Source organism: Agelaius tricolor, unplaced genomic scaffold, assembly GCF_023055355.1.
Source record: "Agelaius tricolor isolate 1412-34295 unplaced genomic scaffold, bAgeTri1.0.p SCAF_2, whole genome shotgun sequence".
NCBI classification, from domain to species: Eukaryota; Metazoa; Chordata; class Aves; order Passeriformes; family Icteridae; genus Agelaius; species Agelaius tricolor.
In genome coordinates this window covers 87,911,861-87,935,175 of record NW_027269262.1, presented here as the reverse complement: position 1 = coordinate 87,935,175, position 23,315 = coordinate 87,911,861, and the positions used below count along the sequence as shown (strand labels likewise).

Genomic DNA, 23,315 nt, shown 5'->3' with positions numbered 1-23,315 from the left:
CTCCATCTTGTCTCCATCACCCCCCTGTACCAAAAACCTTAAAGTCTATATCTCACCCTCTAAATGTGTCTCTTTTACACCTTGTACTCTAAAGTGATTCTCTTGTCCTCAAACTCTTGTTACTTCTGTGGATGGATCAAAATCAAGCCACCAAACACTCTTGGCAACATTCCAGGGTTTTCGAGACCCCCAAGGGTTCTCCTGGCATCTCTGGACATCGGGAACGATGTGCTGAGATCCCACACATTTCCACACTGCCATACAGGGAGGTTTTCTGCTAGGCCAAAGATGCTGCAGCTGCAAACCAGGGAACGCTTTTTGTGCTAGCTCCTGGACCAGGGGACCTGTTCTGGCAAGTCTTTCCCTCAAGTGAGCACTGTGAAAGTATTTTAGAGTTGCTGTTTTATTTTGTTCGTTGTTCTTTTTTCTTTTAATGAATTTTATCCACTTTGGGACCAGCAGCATCAGCCCTAGAGTTATTTTGATTCTGAACATACAGCTAATATAGGCTCTGGCTTCCACTGCACAGAAAACAGCTTGGAGCAGCAGCTACTTTTCATTAGGTTCATCTGCAGTCTGGGGAAGGAAAAGCTGCCTGTCAGAACAACATTTTATTTTTCTGCAGAGCTTTGAGATTTCATGTACATCTCAACCCCTCTTCCACCACCAAATTTAGGATCAGACACTGATCTCAGTCTCCCCAACATGACTGTTGTGTGCCTGACCTGGTTTCATGCAGCTCATGCAATGATCTGGATGCCAGCGAGACATTTTTATCAGTTTGACCACCTGCTGATCACAGAACATAGCTTCAAGTTAAACTAAGGTATAGCTTTTAAAAATAAAGATCAAACCTGCAACTCTGACTTAAGACCAAGTCCAAGAGTGCTTCATGCTTGGCTAGTTTATTCTGTCTTGTTTATTCAGTTGTTCTTTTTGGGCTACACTCTTTGTTGGTTTAAGCCACATCTTAGATTCCTTCAATGCTAATCCTTAAGAAACAAACCCTTAAAAAAATTTGACATGTAGCTGTAAGGAAGGGGGATGTGGATGCACAAAGAGGGGAGAGAAAATGTTGCTGAACACAGAAGTCACAGGACAAGATTCAGGCTGGGTGTTTGAACAATGCAGCTGAGACAGCACAGCCTGTGTCTGGGTTAGCAACCCCCCAAATCAGCCCCCATGGGGCTTTGGGTCTCTTTAAGAGCCAGGCTGCTCCTGCTGCCTAAATCATCTGGGCTCTCAGGGCTGTACTTGCAGTGTCTCATTTGGCATTCTTCAGTAGGGGCTTCCAGACCATGCTCAGTCACACTGGTAGATTTTGTGGGCATCCAAGTAGTGAGTTTTAACAAAATGGTTAAAAGCAAGGTAGGTTTGAGTGTGAATGGAGTCCTCCTTAAAGCTTTTGGAGCTTCCAAGGAAGGAGCACGAGGATGCTTGAAGGAGCTTACACCAAAGGTTGAGTGTAAGCTGGTGTTAGAGACAGCTAAAAATGGGATTAGTTCTTGTCACCCTAAATGAGAAACTAGAAGCTCTGAAGCACTGCAAAAATTTTGCTTGATAAGATAGAGGAGCCAGAAGAAGGATAGACAAGGACAATAAAATTCAACATCAGTGCTTACACTGCAACTGAGATCCCACATTCTTCTATGGTTATACAGCTTCACCCTCCATGCACTGGGTCTTGCTCCATATACAAGACTCCTGAGTCAAGAGATCCTCAAGCTTCAAATCTCTTATCCCAGGAAATGATCCCCATGGTTCTGCTCTTCACCTTTCTCAAAGCATGCCCAAATTAACAGATCTCTATTCCTCTGACACTGCAGCTCATGAGCAGGTGTTTGTCTGTTTTATTCCTAAAGTCTTTTGCACAGTAACTGATTTTCCACTTGCACTTTCCTTCTAGATGGTCCAGCTGAGTGTTCATGTGGCTCTACCAGAATACACTCTGTGTGTTAATGTGATGCTTACCAAGCACTCCTGTGTTTGTCATTCACAAGAATCCAGATGACCTATGAAAAAGCCAAGATGAAGCCATATTATCTTGACCAACAGGTACAATCCTGTTTTCCTCTAATTTTAGGCTATAACCTCTTTGAGTGAACCAGTTTTCTGTTTGATGGGGGCCAGCATAACGTGCTGGGAGATGCTTATCTGGAGTCCCCCTGCACATTCCCATCAGAGCCTGTTACAGCCTCCTGGCTGCCAGCTCCAGCTCGGCAGAAGCACTTGCTTTTGATTACAGACATCTCCAGTGTCAGCCAAGGAGGTGGATATCAAACCTGAGCACGTTGGGTGCTGCCAGGAACACTTCATAAATAACAGTAATGGAGTGTAATTGCTCATTAAGCCAAATCACAGCCCTGAGCTCTCCCTCTGGCCAAACTCCCTCCAACATCAACGGGAGCTTTGCCAGCAGGTGTGCAGTAGGAATGTGGTCCCCAGCAGTGGTACCATCAATGGGGTGGTGTGAAACCACTGCTGGGGGCTGATTCAGATCCCCTTGAAACTGTTGTGTGTCTTTGGATTAATTCAGAAGACTTTAGCCAACCTCCCTTGCTTTACACTGCTCAGCCAGTACAGCTACATCTGCGCAGCAGTTATCCCAGATGGAATATGGAGGAGGAGAATTCCTGACACTGAGCTGTGGGATTTTAATTTTAGAGAGGCGATGGAAGCTCTTTCCTGTTGGGTCTCAAGTGGTGGCTTGTATGGGCGTGATTTGAGGCTTGAAAATGTCTCAGAAGCCTGCCACTGAAAAACCCCTTCATGTAACTGATATTGAAAAGTGTTGTGTCTCTGGTGTAAGTGTTATAAAAGCCAAACAAGCTGGTGTGCCTTCCTATCAATCACCTATTGCTATCTGACATTGGTGCAACCCTTTGCAAGTGAAAATAATTTACTGCCTCCCCCCCATGAAAATTATTTACCATCCCCATTTCGGTTTGAACATTACTGTTGTGGTTCAAAGCTGTGATGAATTGCTTAGCTATAAATTGTCTTTCCTCTCCCCTTCTCCTCCCACCTCTTCCTAATGTAGCACTGGGATGAAGGTTAAGGCATAGGGTGTTATCTGCAGCAAATGCTCATTCTCAGTGCCCCATACATCCTCGCTAATGCTTATGGCTCCCCTGTGGCATTGGGAAGTGTAATCGCTATTGTACTGAGGTAGAACAGGAGCTGGAGAGAGATAAATGGCCTAGTTATCAAAACTTCCTAGCCTCCCACAGCCCTCCTTGGGAATTCAGCTATAAATGACATTCAAATGATGCTGATAGATGTTAGCTGAGCAGGCAGCAGAACGTGTGCTGCGCCCGGGCCAGCTCCTTCCTGCTGATAATGCCAGGAGAGCTCAGCATCCCGACCCTGGCTGCTGACACTGGAGGCATTGCATGAGATAGCACTCAACAGCTTCTAGACAAATCCCTGGGGTTGCAAAGGTTCAAAATCAGATGGTGACTGAGACACATTAATGCTGGAGCTTGCAGAGCTGAAGGAAGAAGTGTTTTTTGTCTTCTTTGGCACAGAATTTGCTCAATTTACACCCTCAGAGGGTGAAATATTGGAGGGAAAACAGCCTTTCTTCCACCCAGCTCTGCAATGAAAAAAGTGTGGTTTTTGAGTGGCCTGGGATTGTCTGGTCCAAATTACTATGGCCTGTGCTGGGTCCAGAAACCACCTCCAGCAGCTCCCTTTGCATCTGCTGTCCTTCCTGGTGTGTGAAACAGGGGAAGGACTGCTCAGATCATAAATCCCTCAGGAATGGAACAGGAGCAGATAAAATAGGTGGCAAATCTGCTTCTGAGTCTGGAAGGGCTCTTGGGTGTTTTGGCATCTCTTCAGGAGATACCAGGAAAACTCCCCCATCTGGAGGAGGAGAACCTCCCATGAAAACCACCAGCAACCTGTAAGGCTTTGCATTTTATTTTATATTTTATTTTATTTTATTTTGTCATTTAATTTTATTTTTAAATTTTATTTTATTTTTTATTTTATATATCATTTTATAGTCCATTTTATTTTACCATTTATTTAATTTTATTGCATTTTATTTTATTTTATACCCCTTTTATCCTCGCAAGGTGTAGCTATGCGAACGCCCAGCCCTGAAGGCAGGTTTTCACACGACAGCAGCGCTCAGAGGGGATGTTTCTAGCGCGCTGTGGAAGAAATCCGAGGGCACCAAAGGTGTAAGGCACACAACAGCTTGTCTCTTCCCTTCTTCCTTACAGCCTAGAAACGGAAAGGAAAAGGGTCCGCGGCTGTTGATCACATCCCGTCAGGTTTTAGGTCCGAAGATGGACCGGGGTGCGGTTCACACGGCAAAGAGGAGCGAGGGGAGCTCCTGGGTCGCAGAGTCGGGGCGGACCCCGGGTCTCAGCTGGGCTGGGACCGGCTCCGCTCCCGGCAGGAGCCTCCCGGGAGGGGACGGGAGCAGCATCTCCGCGACAGACCCGCGCCCAAAGGCGCTGCCCGGCGGGGCTGCCCCAGCCCGGTCCGCGGGCGGAGGCTCCGGCTCGGCTCGCAGCGATCCGCAGCGGCCGCCAGCGCCTCCAGCCGCCCACTCGCCGCCTCTCCCGGCATCCCTCATCCCCATCCTCCGCTCCTTCCTGCTTCGGCGGTGGAAGCAGCCCCCCGCCGGGGGCCGGGAATGCCCTCCCCTCCTCTCCCTCCCTCCAGCCGCAGCGGGGGAGGGGGGCTGTGATGCTGCAGGGGGATCCCCGGGAGCCGAGCGGGGTCTCCCCTTCCGCCGGCTGCCGGGATCTCCCCGCTCGGCGCCGGCGGCCCCGGCGGCGGCTGCTGGGGGTTGCACCCGGGGGGTGGGGGACAAAGGGGGGGCAGTGCCGTGGCCGGGGGCCGGTGCCGGTGTCCCCCACACCGCGGATGACTCGACAGCCAGGGCTGGGGGAGCGGGGGGCGGGCGCCCGGCTATTTGCTGGCTGCATACAATGGGCCACTCCCTAACGTGAGGGCTGGGGGGAGGCAGGAGCTGGGAGGAGGAGGAGGAGGAAGAGGAGGCGGGGTGGGGGGGGGGGGAGAAGAAGGGGCTCGGGCATCGGGCTGGTAAATAAACTCCGCGATGATTCCCCTCCCTCGCGCCGGCCCAGGTGCGCTCCGCGCTCCTGCCCGCCCGCTGCCCGCCGGCGGGGGTGACCTGACGGGGATGTGACCGCCTCCCCTGCCCACCGCTTCCTACCCCCTCCCTCCAGATATATATATATATGTATATATATATATATATATACACACATACACTCACAGATGAATATATATATATAAATATATAGAGAAGTCATTTTGGGGGGAGGGACGGGGAGCTCGGATCATGGCCCTGGGGCTCCCGGGGCTGTCGCCGCCGATCTGCAGCTCGCCTCCGGGGCCCGCCGGCGACCATGGGGCTGAAGGCGCGGCGCGGCGCGGCGGGCGGTAGCGCGGCCGGCGGGGCGGCGGCGGCGGCGGGGCGGCGAGCGGCGGCCGGCGGCGACCCCGAGCAGGGCTCGCTGGCCCTGGGCACCGGCGGCGACCGCGACGGGACGCTGCTGCTGGAGGGCGGCGGGAAGGAGGAGGGCGGCAAGCGGAGCCCGCCGGGACTGGGGCTGCTGGCGAAGACCCCCCTGAGCCGCCCGGTGAAGCGGAACCACGCCAGGTACCGCCGCATCCAAACTTTGATCTACGACGCCCTGGAACGACCCCGCGGCTGGGCGCTGCTCTATCACGCCTTCGTGTGAGTACGCGGGGCGCGGAGCGGGGCTCCGGGGGCGCGGCCGGGGCTGCCCCGGGGGGTTTATCAGCATCGTTTTGCTTTATCATCCTCGGGGTGAGGCGCTCCGGGGGCCGGCTGTGCCTGGAGCAAGGGTCTGGTGCGGGGTGTGCTGCTCAGCGGCTTTATTTCTCTTAAGTCGTCGGGTTTTCCAAAAGGAGCAGCTGCTCTTAACTCTGTGTTTCTGTCTTGCCCGTACCTCCACGTTGCCTTGGAGTGGCATTCCCGAGCCTGTGTGTCTGAGGCACTGCAGGAGGGATGCCAGAAAAACCAAGCTCCGGGCGGTTTTAAGGCTCGAAGTGCTTCAGGGGAACGCGGCCAGTTCAGCTCAGCCTGGAGCGTGAGGTTCTGCTCGCTGTTGCAGACCGCGGGTGAACCGATCCCTTCCGTAGCTAAAAGCGTCAAATGAAAACCATCGGGTTTCGGTCCGATAAGCATCACCCCGCAGTGCATGATACCCGAGCATTGCAGAGCTGTCAACCAGAAAGTTACACTGACCACAAGTGAACCGAGAGGAAATAAACTCGTTTTATGGCCCATAGGTGACAAGTCAAGAGAATGACAACTAGTTTGCATTCCTAAAAATTCTGTTGCCTTAAGTTGTCATAAAGAATATCAAAAAGATCATTCTGTCAAGATCACAGAATGGAGTTGGCAGAGTCGTATTAAAATAAATGTTTGTTTTAGTGTTGGGAATGTGTTTGAAAACCCAGGGGTTTATCAGTGATCACGGTGGTAGTGTTTTTCTTTGGCTCTATAAGGTGTGCAGAGCTCTATGTGACAGAGGATTTAAGCAGTGATTTTTGAAATTGGCTTATTTGCCAAAGACAAACAAAGCTCTCTAGGCTGCATGGGTTGTGAGCCTGGATCTCAGGAAGTACTGATCATTGGCATAGTCCTTGCACCTGCAAATAAACAACTTGAGTGTCGGGCTGTGATTTTACCTTCAAGGCACATTTTTATTATGTTCACAGTGTTTTAGTCCTGAGCGAGAGTTAAAAGGCAACCATCACTACTAGAGTGCTGCTGTGTACCACTCATTCACTGCTGCTCCCCTCTTTTCAATGTTTATTCATCAAGTATATCTTGGGACTCAGGTCCTGTTTTCCAGCATAAAATCTGAAACTGGAAACTGAATGCTGTGACACTTCTTTGGTTCTTTCACCTCTTTTTGCCATAGAAAACTCATGCTAGCAAGCAGGGAGCGACAGCACTTGAAGTGTGTTTTGCTGGGAAGGCTCTTAGGTCTGGAGGCTGCTGTTAAGTTCTGTTCAGTACTGCCTAATGCTGCTGGGGACAGAGGGCACCCCTTTCATCCTGCCTTGGCCAGCCCTCACACCTCAGTGAGGCTTTAGCACACAGCAGAGCATTCCAAGCAGTTTGCACCCCTCTGTGACAGCTGGGTCAGGTCTGTGTGCAGGCTCATGTCTGGATGTAAGCAATAGGACAGTGGATGTGTCTGGAGAGGCTCAGGTGAGCTGAGAGATTCAGACAATTGACAATACTATAATTTAATACTGAATTCATTGAATTGAATAAAATAATTGACAATTATTTGCAGTGGTATAAGAATTTCCAAGTTAAAGCATTCATTTTAGATAACTCTCTAGATGTGTGGTTGACCTTAAGATACTTATGCAATGTGGATCACAGAATGGGAAAAAAATCATGACGTTTGTAAGGTTTGATTCTTCTTAGGAGTGGACCTGACACTGTGTGGTCAACTTCTCTTTGATGACTACTCAGTCCTGCAAAACTGAAATGTCAGTCTGACTCACAAAAGTCAGTAAGAATCTTGTGAAAACCATCAGTGCCAAATTCAATATTAATGAAAATGAAACAAAACAAAACACTTCTTGGAGTCCTTCTCCTTAAAGGAAGTAAAACACACAAGTCTGTCAGCCCAGCATAGACACTTCATCCCTCCCCAGGACATCCAGAGGATCTTGCTCTCCAAGCTGGCCCCACTGAGTTTCTGTTCAGTCTCAGCTCCCTCTGAACTCAGATGAAGCTGTGGGGTCTTACCTCACTGTAGGATCCAACCCTACAAAAGGAATCTGCTGAGAGTGATGGAAGAGTGTGCTGGGATCTGGCTGACACAGCTTGTTCCTGCCTCTGGAGGAGGAAGACCTGCTTGAGAGCAGGAGCTGTGGGGAAGCAGCATCTCACTTGATACCCAAAGTCTTTATTCTTGCCTTCAAATGAATTGTCTTTTAACCTTTTTTCTTTCTTTAAAGGAGTCTCTCTCGTTTGGAGGTGCTGCTGTGACACAGTGTAGTTCCATCCCAACAGTCTCCCCGTGCTTCTTTTCACACTAGAACAGTTTACACTTTTCCTTGGGAAGATGAGAGATTGCCAGTCTTCCCGTAAAATCTATAAATTTGATCTTGTTTTAATTTTCAAGGACAGTCCATTTATGTTATCTTAATGGCATATTACGATTTGTCTCATCTGAGTAACTTTGCAGTAAGTGCCATGCACCCAAAATGAACCAGTAAGATTGTTGCTGTCAAATACAAATAACTAGAGAATAAACAGCTGAGGGCCAAAAGGGATTTGAGGATGGCTGGATATGAGGAATTCCTTATAGATCCAAGCATTCAGAGGTGTTTAACAAAGAGATGATGCAAAGCACTCCAATATTGTGTATATCCCAGGGTCTGGGAGGCAGGTAGCTGCTGATGCAAGAGGGTTGCAACTTTTCCATCCATGCTGAGAGTGTTGTGGGAGGGGCAGGAAGGGCCTTTGAAAAGCTCTTGGTGAAAACTTTGCATGCCACAACTTTTGAAAGAGTGGCAGAGATGAGATCTCATTAACTCGTGCAGAGATGCACATATGGCTGCAGAGGGGTCAGGATCCTGTGTGGATCTCACTGCTGGAATGTGCACATAAAGGAGGATCCTGTGTGGATCTCACTGCTGGAATGTGCACATAAAGGAGGATCCTGTGTGGATCTCACTGCTGGAATGTGCACATAAAGGAGTCTTTGGTTGGAATTGGGTGCTCTGGAATGATTCAGTCTGAGGAAGTCATTCAAGGAGAGCTCATAAATGGGATCAGGCCAAGCCCTAGGGACAGAGTGCAGCTGAGAAAGGGAGCAATTCCTGATTGAAATTTTAGCATTCAGCTTTCACTGGCAGTAATTAAGAGAAAGTGTTGTGAGATACTTAACTTGTGATTCTTCCTTCTTCTTTGTTCTGCACAAGTGAATTTATCCAAGCCTATCCTTGGGGATTTGGTCCATAAAGAAGCCAGCTCTGTTTCCTTCACCATCTGAAAACATGTGCTCTCTAGTAGCTCTACTAGACAAAAGATTTATCTGTCACTCATGATGCTCCCCTTTGCTGGGTCACCAGGGTTCATGGTGTTCTTGGCAATATGACAATGTCCTAGTGGTCCTACTTGGTAAGAAAAAATGTTTTTCCCCATGAAAAATGTCATGTCTGTAAAGCTAAACTCTAGCTGAACGTTTTCAGTATAAAGTAAAATAAGATAAAATAACCTGATATTTTGAGATATTTTTGAGATATTCCAGTTGTAAATGTCTCTTGGGGGTTGCAGGTCAGGCTACAGCCTATCCCTGTTCTTTTCTGAGCTCATGTCACTGTAGGTACAGCTGATGTTCCCATGATGTTCTGTAATTTTCTTTGTGTTAGGCAGTGCAATATTTTGTAGGAAACCCCTGCAGATGTGCCTCGTGGGATGAGTGCTGTGGCCAGGGAGACAGACTCAAGACCTGTCCACCTCCACAAACCATCCAAATGCTTTATTTATGCACAGAAGCATTAATGACTAGAATGAAAAATTGAAACAAGTAAGATTTTTATTTTTCCAGTGTTGTTTTTAGCTGTAAGCACAAAATATTTGGTGAATAAAGGACAGAGTACAGAAAGGTAACATAATACAGATTGTTTGGAATTGCAATTTGTGGAAAATTTTTAACCTGACTTAAAGAGAGGATGAAGGAGAGGTAACTAGGAGATATTCTCATTTTCATATCATCTTCTGAGACAACTACAGCCTTTACTTTCACAGAAAAACAGACTAGATAAAGGTTTGGGGTTAGATATTCCTTTTTGGGGAAGTGTGCAATATCACCTGCGCTCTGCTGGTGTAGATCACCATGATGTACTTGCTGAGGTGAGGGGGAAGCCATGGGGAACATTAGAGAGCCCTTCTCTGTTTGCCATGCAATCTTCTCTCAGTTCTGCTTCATACCTGGAATAAGAAGAGGAGGCAGAGTCATGAGATCTCTCAAATCAGCATTTCTGGGAAGCACCTCTTGCCTGACTGATTGTAGGTGGGCTGTTTGCAGGAAAGAGTGTCATGGGACTGGGGAACAGGATGAAGGTCTGCAGCCTTTCCATTATTTTCCTCTTCACCCTTCAGGAGATGCTCCATAAGATGTGCTCACCCCCCAGGCTCTGTGAGCCATCTGGAGGGAGATGGGAGAAGGTTTTGGGGTAAAAAGAGGAATAACTATGAATCCTTTCTTGGCTTTTTTGGCATGGACTTGTATCTGAGTGAGTCCCTAGAGCAGCAGAGCCAGCCTGGTCCATTAGCAAGTGCTCTTTGCTTATGTGTGTGCCAATATGAGTTCTGCTTTAATTATTGATGCTAATTCATCATAATGCATGGATAAATATTCTGCAGTATACTTTGTAAAAACTAATGAAGTCTTAGTCATTGGAGACCTTACCACACACCTCTGCTCCTGCAGCTCCACCGAGGCTTGAGGAGCTGCCCTGGGATTGTGAGTGCCCTGGGGGGATGTGGCTGCAGCTCAGCTGCTGGCAGCAGCTGCCAGGACAGAAGGAAGCTGGGATTTGCTGGGGGAATGACAAGGGGTAGCACAGCCTGGGGAAACCAGTGCCTGGGTAGTGAGTGGCTGGTGATCCCCAGCTGCAGCTCTGGAGTCCCCTCAGCAGCTCACAGGTGCCCAATGCTTGTTTCAGCATCCAAACTTCCTTTGAAATTATGGACCAAGCCCTTTGGTGGGAATAAGTGTTCACCTGCAGCCTCAAATCTTTGTGCTTGGGCATCAGTGCTCAGAGCAAGACCCAATCCCCAGTGGGTGCCCCCAGGTTGGATTGCTTTGACCTGTATTCAATGGTGCCAAGTTTCTGTGCTGCCACGGCTCCTGGGAGCTGCAGACACAGGGCTGCATGGTGCACAGGGTGTGCCTCAGCTGGGCTTTCAGTGCTGCCAGCTCAGCTGAGGAATAGCCCCTCAAACAGCAGTCACAGCCCCTGGTGTTAGGTCTATAAAACTGAACAGTCTCAAATTGAATCAGCTTGACAAGTAATGGTATAGCAAAGCCACCGCAGCAGCCAGCAAATCACGTTTTTCTTCTCTTCTGACAGATGTGGTGTGAGGAGCAGCAGCAGCTCAGTGCCACCCCAGCAGTTCTGGAGACACTGTCAGTGGGAAAGCCCAGGACTAGAATTATCTCAGTATCTCCAGCCTGGGCTCTGGTCAGAGGTATCACTCTTCCTAAAAGCCATCCCAGCCTCTCCCCATGCCTCTGTTCCTTGCTGCAGACAATGGATTGTGGGAGGGCACCGCAGGGTCTGTGCACTTCTGGGACAGCTGCTGGGTGCAGAGGACACCTGAGCTTTACTTTGTGTTTTCATCTGAAAGAGAGATGCAGGAAATGGTACAAAAATGAGCAGGGAGAGGCTTTCTGCACTTGTTTTGCTCATTTTGCTGTAAAATGTAGGAACACTCAAAACAAATTTAATGGAAATAAATAGTAACTGAAGACTAATTTAACACTAATCCATTTTAACAGCTGGATTAAAAGAATAATACATACATATAATGCAGTCATCTATCACTGGGTGCTTTTGTGTGCAGGTGAATATGAAGGTGCTCCAGCCATTCCTACTTCTCCCAAAGGTCACCTCAGAATCCACTCAACCAACACATTTCTTTTGTTTTGATAGTCCTCATCTTCAAATATCACTTGATTGAATCATTTTTATTTATAGCTTACCCAACATACAAACCTGTGCATGTATGTAGAACATAATTCTGTATCCCTTGACTGTCAAAAAGTCCTTTGTGGCATTGAGATGCATATGGAAGGTCAGACAATGGCATGCATATTCAAGGACAAGGTCTGAACTTGAGGAATTTGATTTAATAGCTGGAAGAAACTTTCTGATCAAAATTGATCAAGTGAGCTTTAAGAGAATTTATATGTTTTTTGCAAACATAAACAACTGGTGACCTTAGGCACAGCCAGGTGTTTGGGTACTACCATGGTATCAATTAATGATAATGTTTATTCTTGTGCTTAATAACATTATATTCCATTTTTGTGTTTAAGAATGCCATACTCTCTTGTGCATGAAACTTTACAGAAGGAATGGAGCCATGCATCTGCTATTGCTTCTGGCAGATCCTGTATTAAATGGGATAAGTTAAATATTAATAGCTTTGCAGGGAATAAGCTCCACAAGAGCTGTTAAGTGTCTTAGGATGGTAGCTGGGAAACTTAGCATTTTCTGTGGAGAGAGGGACATGCCCTGGGATATTTAGATTTTGGTAACCTACTTGGAAAAAGGCACTTTTGGAGAACTTCCAGTCTGGAAATCTGTAAATTGCCTTCCGTGGTCTTAAGTGAGCAAATTGCATAAATGTGTGTTTAACTTGGAGCAAATGAAAGGTCCCTCTGAAGTCAGGAGGAACCTGTCCAAGGTGGCACTGAGGTAATCCAGAGCAGAGGATTGTGACTGGCATTTGGTGGAAAGCAGCATGAGGTACCATCATCTTCCTCTGTACAACCAGCTCATTGTTCTGCTCAGGCCTGGTGGGATCCTCCTAAGCTGAAGGATCCATCACCCATCTTCAGCCTTCCCACAGCTTAATAACCACCTCTGGCTGTAGTCACCAGGATACCACCCTGTCCTCCTTAGTGGTGCAAACCATGAAGAAACGAAGGTGTAATATCTCTAAATATTACACCAATATTACACAAATGTCTCTGCTAAATCTCAGTCTGGAGAGCTGCTGAGACCCTGACATGAGACACAACTGGTGTCTCTTGGCTTTTGCTCTGACACCCCTCGGCCTTGTGATTAATCTTGCCAAAGTCTTTCTTGCTTTAATTTTTCTCAGTTGCTGGTGCATGGAGCTGCATTGTTTGGCAGGCATCCATTGTATGGCAGTGAGAGAGGAGGAGTCCTCATCCTCTCTGGGTTGCTGTTCTCTTTTACTTCCTTTGACTTCCCAAACTTTATTTCATTTCATGGATCCTTGGATCTCCCTTGTCCCTGTGTTTCCAGAGCTGTGGCTGAGAGCTGCATGCATGTGCTTTGCACTCCTTTGGCAATCCATGGTAGTTTGTGATTATCATGTTGACTCTCCAGTGGTGCTTTTTCAATAATCTCAAGTGCTTTTATATTTACTTTATTCTGTCCTCACTAGTGTTTTGATCACTTTTTAGACTGGTATCTCACAATTTTGCTAACATTCAATTTAGTTCTTTTTCTAGATCATCAAGGAAACAGTTAGTATGGCCAGAACTAAAAAACACAATTCAGCATTTCATTAAATAATAACTTCCCTGCTTCCTGGTTAATACAATGTAATTTGTTAGGGTTTTATTTATAGCTCTGGATCTAGTTTTTAATGTCATATAGTTTCTCCAGCCATCTGAATTAATACTAAGCCAAAGATTTTATGAGATATTGCACCTGTGTTGAAACTGCAAGTATTTCCTCATGTCTTTTTGTTCAAACCTGAGTTTCAGGCTATGTTTATCTGTTTATTTCTGTATAATTAAAAGCATGTGACGTGCTTTTAATTGTTATCTCTCCATCTCAGATTTTTCATGCTTTTGACATGGTGTGTATCTCAAACAACAAAATAATTAATTGTTCCTGGTGCCATCCACCACTGGAATAGAGATAAAGCAATGCTGAAAGCTTAAATATCCCAAACCATCCAGGTCCTAGCTCTTCTATGTTTTATAGGAGCCATTAGAGTTGGGCTACACCTGACTTTAGGTCAATGACAGAGATGTTAATCTTAAACCAGAGGCCTCTTTACAGGACATTCCCCACTGACTGTAAATTCAGAGTGTAAAATGTTCAGCTTTCAGTGGGATGGAGGAGAAGCAAGTGCAGCTGCTGAGGGGCTGATAGTGAAATCCCCAAGGCTCCTGGTGGGGAGCTGCCCCCCAGTCCTCAGCAGTGCAGAACCAGCTCTGCTTATCTTTGCTCCCCTCATGCCTCTCCATTCAGGCTCAGAGGGTTTGTGAGGAGGGATTACACCCTGAGGAGGGAATGTCAAGAGCAGCTGATTGAAATTGCAGGGGAATTCATTTGGGAAGGTAATTACACAAACTGGAATTTGCTCTTCTGCCTTTGCCAACACTGTTGCTCCTGTGAGATGTGCAGGAAGAATCTCAGTGCACACAGCTGAGGCTCCCTGATCACACCCAGACACCTCCTGTGCCCTGCACCAGGTGCAGCCCAGGACCAGCCTCACTCTGCAGCTATGGCAGCAGCTTTGCCCGTGCCCAGAGCAGTCATTGGCCATGTCTTGGCTAATTGGCAGAGCTGTGACACACTCTGGCTGATTGCAGGACACTGCTGGGTGGTGGTTTTGTTGGTGACTGAGTGACTGAGCACAGCTCAGGTGATGCCACAGACCTGGCACCACTCCCAGGAGGAGTCTGGGGGGCTCCCTGCTCTGGAGGTGAGGTCAGTGGTGTGGACACTTCTCATGCCAGCTGGCCTCAGGGACACAGAGCTGGGATGAACATCCTTAGGTTAATAGAACTGGCATAATTCTTATGTGTGAGATCTTAGCACTTCGAGGTTTTCCTCCTGGGTCCATGCAAAAAGCCACTTTTGGGATAGAATCTTTGAATAATTTAAGTTGGAAGAGACCTTTAAAGCTCTAGTCCAACCCTGCTGCTGTGGGCAGGTGTACCTTCAGTTTCAGCAGGTTGCTCAAAGCCCCATCCAAAGTGGCCTTGAATGTTTCTGGGGATGGGGCATCCACCTGGGCATCCTCTGGGCAACCTGTGCCAGTGTTTTATCACCCTCATTGTAAAAAAATTCTTCCTTATATTTAGTCTTAGTTGATGCTCTTAGTTTCAAACCATTACCCCTGGGATAAGACCTTTCACTTAGACAAAGGCCCAAGAAATCCTACCCTGCTGAAATAATACAGGTTTCACCCTAGGTGTGTGTTCAGTACCATATTTTACATTCTACATCTTTTCTCCTTCCTGTTCATGGGACTTTGTTATGGCTTTTGCCTCTTCTGTTTCAATGCTGCTTGTGCTGCTCAAACTCCCATGGAGGTTTCAACACTTCACCCCCACATCTTGGCATATTAACAAAAAAATACATTTTTGTGATAGAAATCCAGGAGGAAGAGCCCACTGATCATTCATTAACAAACTTCTTGTGTGAAATGTGAAGATATTCCTAGTTGTGTGGATGCTGATATTTGGCTATTTCTCCTGGTTGTGTCTCACTCAATATTGTAGATGTTGCTCCATTACCTTGTCAGGTCCTGGGTGCAGAGATGGGATCTGGCAGAGCCTGGCTTATGACAATTCCTGCTCTCAGAATATGGTACTATCACATAGTACAGTGTCAAATACACTGCTCTCTTCAGTGTTAAATTACTTCCACAAACTGCATTTCCTTGCTCTTCCTCAGGGTTTGAGTGTCAGTCTTTCCACAGTGGGATCCATCCATCTGGCACATTATCTGAGGTAGCTGTCTGGAATTCTTTTATAGCTGCTGAAGAAAAACAGGAAATGGAAATTTCTGGAGCGCAATTAATCTCATTCTAAAGACAATTTGAAAATGGGTGAGATTAATCACGTCTTGCAGTGCCTGAAACTCTCCCCTGGCTACAAAGGAGACCTCATGGAACTAATTTAAATTTAGGTATTTGCACTGAAAACACCTGAGGAATGGGAGACTTTCTGCCTGACCTGAGGGGCAAGGATCAAAGCCACATTAGGGCAGCTAAATGTAAATATGTTCATGTACAGTTCTGTGTGGCTGGTAGGGATTTAGCTTCTCTTTATAGTCAGTGGGGATTTAGTCAATACAATCAGTAGATTTTAGGGTGGAATTCATCCAACCAGATGTGAGGGTCTGCTTTACATGGAGATAAATCACAGCTTCAGCTCCACTGAACAACTCTCCCTTGTCTATAGCAGGAACTGATCTTTGGTGAATATATGTAGTAAAAACCACGTTCAGACAAATGAGTTGTACCTCTAAAGGCAAGAGGAATATTATTCTTATTATTAAATAGACTTTTATTCTATAAATTCTAATTATATCTATATTATATCAATTCTAATTCTCTTTCCTCAAGAGCTTTCTATATGTTGCCACTTAGTATACCAGGCCATGACAAGCCTACCACAGTCATCCCTGACATCATGCCAAAGAAAATCACATTTCAGTAGTTTTAAGGTCTTTCTCTAGTTGGGATTCTTGAGTTTAACTTTCCACCTTCCTTTTGTTCTCTGTTTTGCCTTGGGCTTTATCTCTCTGAGCTCTCACATAAATTTGCTTTTGGTTTCTGATGGTAATTGCAGTTGATCTTGAGGTCACATTCAAACCCAGCACGTGTTGTACTGGGCTTCACATCTAAGGCTGTGACTGACTGTGTTTTCCCTTTGTCTCTTGTATTTACCTGGGCACAGGAGCTGCTGTGTTGGGAATTTGCCAGCATCAGTCCTTCTTCCTATTCCTGAATTTCAGTCCATTTGCATTGGTCCTCTTGACTACATCACCCAAAATTATCTCCCAAAATCAATGAACAGACATCACTGTTTTCTAGGGGTCTTTTAGGGATCAGAAAACATTTTGAGGGTGGCTTGAACATTGTCCTTTTAAATCCTGTAACAAGTGTAGAAGGTCAATTTGAAAGACCTGGTGTGAATGAGGGGGATCCTGAAGGTCATTTGTGGGCCCAGACAGTTTTTTAAGTGCTACAGTTTTCTGTATAAAATTGGAGACTTTGCAGATGTGTGAGCACCACTCAGTATTTTCAAGGGCATGCTCACTTTCATACACCTGCTGAAGCAGGACACCAGCATAATTGAACCTGATGTTGAAAATCACTGGAAAACTGTATGAAATCTGAATGCATGCAAATGCCCTGACATAAAGAAGTGTATTTGGGTGGTGGTGTATTCCTTGAACAGCTGCTAGTTTGTGTTTTGCTTGTTTTTGCAGAAATACTGACCCAGGAACTGCTTTTAGTCATGTCATTGCAAATGTAGAGTAAATCTATTACAGTCAGAGGAACAGTTGGATTTGGCTGCTGCACCACAAGCTTGTTCTGGACCCAGTACAAAATCTTTTTATCTTTATGGATATTCTGCTAGTACCAGAGGCCAGGATCAAAGTCTTGCACACAACACACTTGTCCTCCCAGTAGTGTAAGACAGCTTGAGGAGTGAGGTAGATAGGATAGATGGAGATTCCCTGGCAGAGTACCAAGTGAGCACCAACCTAGCCCAGAGCTGCCAGTATTCACACCCTGGTGCTCACAGCCTGTTTCCTTCATGCTGGGACCTGGTTTATTCAAACATGGAGGCTTTCCTTCCCTCCCTGCTCCTCAAAGATGAGAGAGAATTTTTTCCTCCCTCATAAATCCAGTTATCCACTGGTGACAAATCCAGTGCAGATAAGCTGGGGAAGTTGTGCAAGCAAAGGGCTGTGTTTCTGCACAATTCTTGGTGTAGGTCGTCTGATATTGGGGCTGTAGGAGGGACTTAACAACTGCAACCATAAAACCATTTAAAATTGAATGTTTAGAGGTTTCCTGTCCAGTTCACTGAGCAAGGTTAACTTCAAACTCAAATAAGTTTGCTTGGGGCTGTTTCCAGTTGAGTTTTGTGCGTCTCCAAGATTTGAACTCCATTATATTGTGGGGAACAATAAATTTGGTTGCTCTTTGCAGAATACATTGTTTAATGTGTTTCACATAACATGCAGACTTCTGGGCCCAGAGTCATGGAGGGTTTTCTTCCTTCCAACTCCATTTAATTCTCAGTGTACATGGACAGAAGTGAGGTGTAACATCTAGACAGAGATGCTGGGCAGATCTGCACAGCAATCAGTGCTCATATTTAGCTACAAAAGAAGTTGTGTGTCTCAAGGCTAACCCAAACCAGTGTCTGTGTTTGGGGTACTGACACTGGGAAATGCTAGGTATAGTTTTCATTAACCAGTAGAGTTCATTGAAGATAGGAAGTCTTTCCCAATGACTTTTTTTTTCCAAACAGATGTTGTAATTTGCTATTTCCACCATTTTTTCATCATTCAGAAGAACCATTCAGTCTCAACTCTACAACTCCTTCTCACTTTCCCATCTCTTTCTCCCTATCCCTCATTCAGTCCTGTCTCCCCTCTTTTCCTTGGTGGCATTCATCACCTCACTACTGAAGAACAGCACCAGTCACTGGATCCTCCAGCTCTGCCTTTCCTACATTACATGACTGGGACAGCAGAGTTGAGTTTGACTTAAAATCCCTCAACCTAAGTGCTGATAGCACTTAGGTGATGCTATCATCATGGAGATGCTGATAGATGGAGATGACATGTCAAGTTGTCTCTTACTCATACATAGCTTTATTTACTTTTTTTATCTTTTCTACTCCTCTTTTTTTAACTTTTTGGATTTTGACATTGGGTTCACCTATGTCAGGCTTAAAACTGTGCCTCTATTCCCCTAGAGTCAGGACTCATCAAGAATTCCTTTATCCATGTGGAGCAAGGTAGTTTAGGTGCAAGAATGATCTCTGAATCACCTTGTGATGGGAATATGGCATCCAAGGGTGAGGTCCTTCCAGTGGGTCCCCTGTGACTTTGGGCAAGGCTTTTTGATTCCCTACACAAACAAATCCTTGTAGGAGAAGCTCACAGAGCTGTTGGGATTCAGGCCCACACACCTGTGAGTCACAGTTCCTGAACACTCTTTGCCCAGGGGTGGTGATGGTGTTGGGAAGAAGTGATTTATTGATGACCTGTGGAGGTAACAGCTTCCTTGTGGTGACTCAGCTGCTCTCTCGAGAAAGAGGGAATATGAGGTGGAGGTGGACACCCATTTATCTTCCCAGAAAGGATACAAGTGGGACTAGTGTTTGTCCCTGGTCTCACTGGTAGGAGGAGGTGGTTTAGGAGCTCAGCATAATCCATGACCTGCATGTTATTTCATGCACAGTTGGTATCAGAGCTGCAGCTGCTGCTCCCAGAGTCAGGATGATAATACCATGTCCTGGTTTGCAGCTCCATTTGCTGCTGGGGTTGATAACTAAGAAGTTAAAGATGGGAGCTCTTGGTGTGACAATAAATGGACAGCAACTTTCTGTAGCAATTGAGCCAGGGCTGAATGCCTGAGTCACCACATTTCCCAGCAAATGGGATGAGAAAGAACATTGCTCCCAGAGACCAAAGAAGGACATAATCACCTCCAAAGCAATGTTTTTTTGGACACCATAGGGAAAATCTGCTGTTCTAGAATAATACCTTATAGTTTTCTGGAAACAGTAACTCTAAAGAAAACATCATTAGGAGGAGTGAAGGAAAGAGATTTTGAGCAGATGGAAATCTGTCTTCATTGGCAATGCTTGTTTTCACTTACTCTACCATGAGTTAATTTCCCAGCAACTTGAAGTAGATAATGTGTTTATTAGCCTTAATCTGAGATTTCCATCAGTGTTTGTTCCAGGCTATGAAGATGGAGTTTCTGTTTTACTAGAGGGCTTTTTAATTGCATAAATGATGATATAGCATGATTGGAAGGTGATGCAAGATAAATTCAGGCTATACATAAGGCCTAATAGCAGATCAGAAATCTGCTGAAAGAATTAGCACAAGAAATTATCAATTTTCCACTTGTCATTTTTAAACCAAACTTGGAGAATTTTCTAGAAGACAGCTGTGGACTGTATCTTAGCTGCAAAATATGGGCTAAATCAATGATTTTGTATATTCCTGGCTGGTGATTGAGCAAGGTATAGCCAGGAATATGATGGGTTTGGGGGTTGTTGTTTTCTCGTCTTTGTTTTTTTTTACTTTCTTTTTTTTTTTTAATTTAGCAACAGATAAGCAAATGAGCAATGAATTAACTCAGGAAAAGGAGATTTACTTGTATCTTAATTGTAATGTTAACATCATAATGTAGCATAACAGAAGTAGTAGCAGTTACAGTAATTGCGCTTGGAAGCTTAGGATGAAATGTAGATGTTTTCCCTGTGAATGTCTAAATGTGCCATTTCAATCTCCTCAGATGCTGACATAAACCATGGCTGCAGGAGCATTGCTGATCTTGAGCTCATCCTGAAGTAAAGGAGACAGTGATTTACCACACCCTGATTGCCAGAGATTGTGCCAAATAAATAGGGATCCCTTGACTGTAAGAGGAGCTTCAACACATGGCTTAGATGTAGAAATCTACATTACAAACACTGAGGTGAATCTCATCCTAATCACATTGTTGAAGGCCTTGTGGGGATAATAAAATAACTTTGTGAAGTACTCTGGACACGAGGATAAAACAAGCCAGCCTTTTTGGCCTTGAGATGACTTTGCCAAATGCAAAAATCCCATGCAGTCTAAAGTCTGAAACACCCTTCTCAAGCATGTACATGCATGAACCAAGATCACCAACTTTCTGCAGTCCTGAATTCTGATTCAGTCTTGTTCCTAAATCTTCTTGTGATGCCCTTTAGGCTCACCTTAGGGTGACCTCTGCTGATGTCCCCCTGGTTCCATGTGCATTCAGAAGGTAAATCTCATTTAACAGGTTTGCAGGACTGGGTTCAGAAATTGTTGCTGGTCTTTCTGGTCAATGTAGTCCCTACACTGATGACCGAATAATGATTGCCAGAATGTGGTGTTTTGGTTTTGTTTTTTTTTTTTCTTATTGGAAAGGGCTCTAAGTCAATGTTATTGTATTCAGAACACAAACACCTAGTTGTATCTCTTCAGTTATTTTAAAAAGCAATTGCAATATGGTGATTTCTTCAGCTGTCAGCTCTCTTGAAGAGTGGGATGTAAGTTTTAGGTGTCCATGCAGTCTCTTTGCTGCTGATCCTCTAAGGAGAACAGATGGACCTGTCTGATATCTGCCTTGTCCAGAGGGAAAAAATAATGATTTTCAGCCCACATGGGTAAAAAAAAAAAAAGAAAAAAAGGCAGAGGAAAAAATAAGCAATAAAGCCCTTGTTTTTCAGAGTGAGGTAAGACAGAAGATAGCAATAGCTCAGGGAAGAATCCAGCAGCTTTGAAAGCAGTTCCAGTGATGGTGACAAAACAGCAGCTGAGCTGCAGAAGGAGGCAAGGGAGATGTTGGAAACAAACTGGCAAAAATGAGAGGAAAGAGGATTAATCTCATTGTGACATGTAGAAGAGAAGGAGGAGGGGAAATAAGGCTACTCTTGCAGGTCAGCGTGTTAGAAGCACTTAATGAAAGTGCTGCTTGTACTGAGAAAACAACTGAATTGCCCACCTGGAGCTTTGGGGGCTGTTTCAGGCAAATTCCCTATTTTTGTCTAATCCCAAAGTGTCTACAGTGTGCAACCTGATGTTGCTGTTGGTTTGCAGAGAGACTCTGTGTGCTCTGGGTGTGCTGGGAGCAAGCCCAAGACCTGGTGAGCAGTGAGGATCCTTGCCCAGGTAGTGGAGGGATCCAGCTCTTTGCTGTTTGCTGCTTGAACTATTCCTGCTCTGCAGAGAGCCAGGGCTGTGCTTTCATTTCAGGGTGGCTCCATTGTCCTTGCACATGTCATGGTTGTCATCTGCTCCTGGCAGCACAGGGCTGTGAGCTCTGTCCTGACACCCCGAGTAGGAGACTGAGGCTTTGTTTGTTATTCCAGTGCAGAGCTGAGCCCCCAGAGCTGAAATCCTAGGACAGTGTGCTTTGTGGGAATTTGGGCTGTCCTGGAACAGGGAACCTCCCTCTCTGCCCTACAAGCTCATGGGTCAGCTCCAAGGCTGAAGAAAGTGTGAAGAATAAAGAGAGGCACCAAAGAAGCTGCATCTTCCAGGCATGTTAAATGCAAGATAAAGGAGGAATAGCTTAGAATCAGTCATTAAGGTTGGAAAAGACCTTCAAGGTCATCATTCACTGACTGAATGCCATCATGCCCCCTAAACCATATCATGAGGTGCTACATCTATGTACTGTTGAACATTTCCAGGATGGTGGCTCCTCTGTTTCATTCTCAAAACTAAACTTCATTCTCAAACCTGAGATTTCACAGGACTGGGAGAAGCACATAATGAGGTGATGATTTCAGCTGTTCTCTGTTCTCATGGCCTGACAACACTTCTCTTCAAAAAGTTTCAGTTTCTTTACTTCTGTATTTCATAAAATGCCCTACCCTGCACAGGGCTATCAAGGTGCAAGATCTTTTGTAATTCTCTGTTATTGCTTTTATAAAATTTACATTATGTTCCCTGCAGATTGGTCATTGTTTGTTGGGTTTTTTTATATATTTTTTTTTATTTTAAGATGAGGCAAAGGAAAGTCACTGGTCTCTCTGTGAGTCAGCAAATCCACCATAAAATTAGGGTTTTAGTCTGAGATTAATCTTCATGTCATGGCACCCTTTTTAAGCTCCCAATAATTTTTAGTGGCAATAAGGACATTTTAGCTGTGTGCAGTCATGAGGTGAATGTGATGGCACAGGTTATGTCTGACATAGCTGTGAATGTGTGTTTGTAATAGTGTAGTACCACACAGTCACTGCAGCCCCTATCCCTGTTTGGATGTAGCAAGTGCTTTTTTTACTAACTCAGAAATTATTTGTAGTGTATTTATATATGTTATAGAAGCACCTTCAGGGACAAGCAGAGATGAAAGCCCTTTGGGCTGTGCATCCTTGTACTCCCACAGTATCCCAGGCTTCTTCCAGCACTTCTAGGTCCCACCACAGTGCTTCCATAAAATCTCCAGCCTTCTCTGATGAGGTGTGAACACACCTGCCCTCCTCAGACATGCTGTTCACTCTGCTCAGACATCCCTTGGGCTCTGCACTGCCCAGACAGAGCAAAGAGGATCCTTATCCTGAGCTGGGGCCAAATTTGTACATAACAGGACACAGAAAATAACTGTGATTACCAGTTGGGGCAAGTATAATTTAACAAGAAAGCAGTTGTGCTTACTGTAATAATTAGTATTCTCAGTGCTTCAGTATTATTGTTAGTGTTTTTCATGTGTGGCACAGAGAAAAATGTCCTACAAGGGAAGACTGGAAGGAGCATAGTGCTGGATTTTCTGGCTCCCACAGGCTGCTCCTTCCTTGTTCAAGGGACAGAGAGTGAGAAGGGCAGCATGAAAAAAGTGGGCCAGTGAATAGGAGAAGATGATATCTCTGGTGGAAAAGAGAGTGGCTGGTGGAAAAGAGAGTGGTGTCACTCCAGAACCAGCAATGGTTCAATATTAATAATGTTCTTTGATAACTGGGGATTAAACACTTCATGTTGTTTTGGAAAGACATTGGGTGTTAAAGGTCAGGGATCACTTGAGAGACTGTCCCCTCTAACTGGCCTTT

General features: G+C 45.5%; 1 protein-coding gene across 2 annotated transcripts in view; it reads left to right on the top strand.

Moving 5' to 3' along the window:
- The first annotated feature begins 5,030 nt into the window (after positions 1-5,030).
- KCNQ3 (potassium voltage-gated channel subfamily Q member 3) overlaps positions 5,031-23,315 on the top strand; it is a 191,400-nt gene continuing 173,115 nt past the window's right edge. For both annotated transcript variants that reach the window (XM_071421822.1, XM_071421821.1), the window contains exon 1: positions 5,031-5,725. In XM_071421822.1, coding sequence (XP_071277923.1) covers positions 5,394-5,725 — 332 coding nt within the window. In that variant the 5' untranslated portion in view covers positions 5,031-5,393. The remainder of the gene's footprint in view (positions 5,726-23,315) is intronic.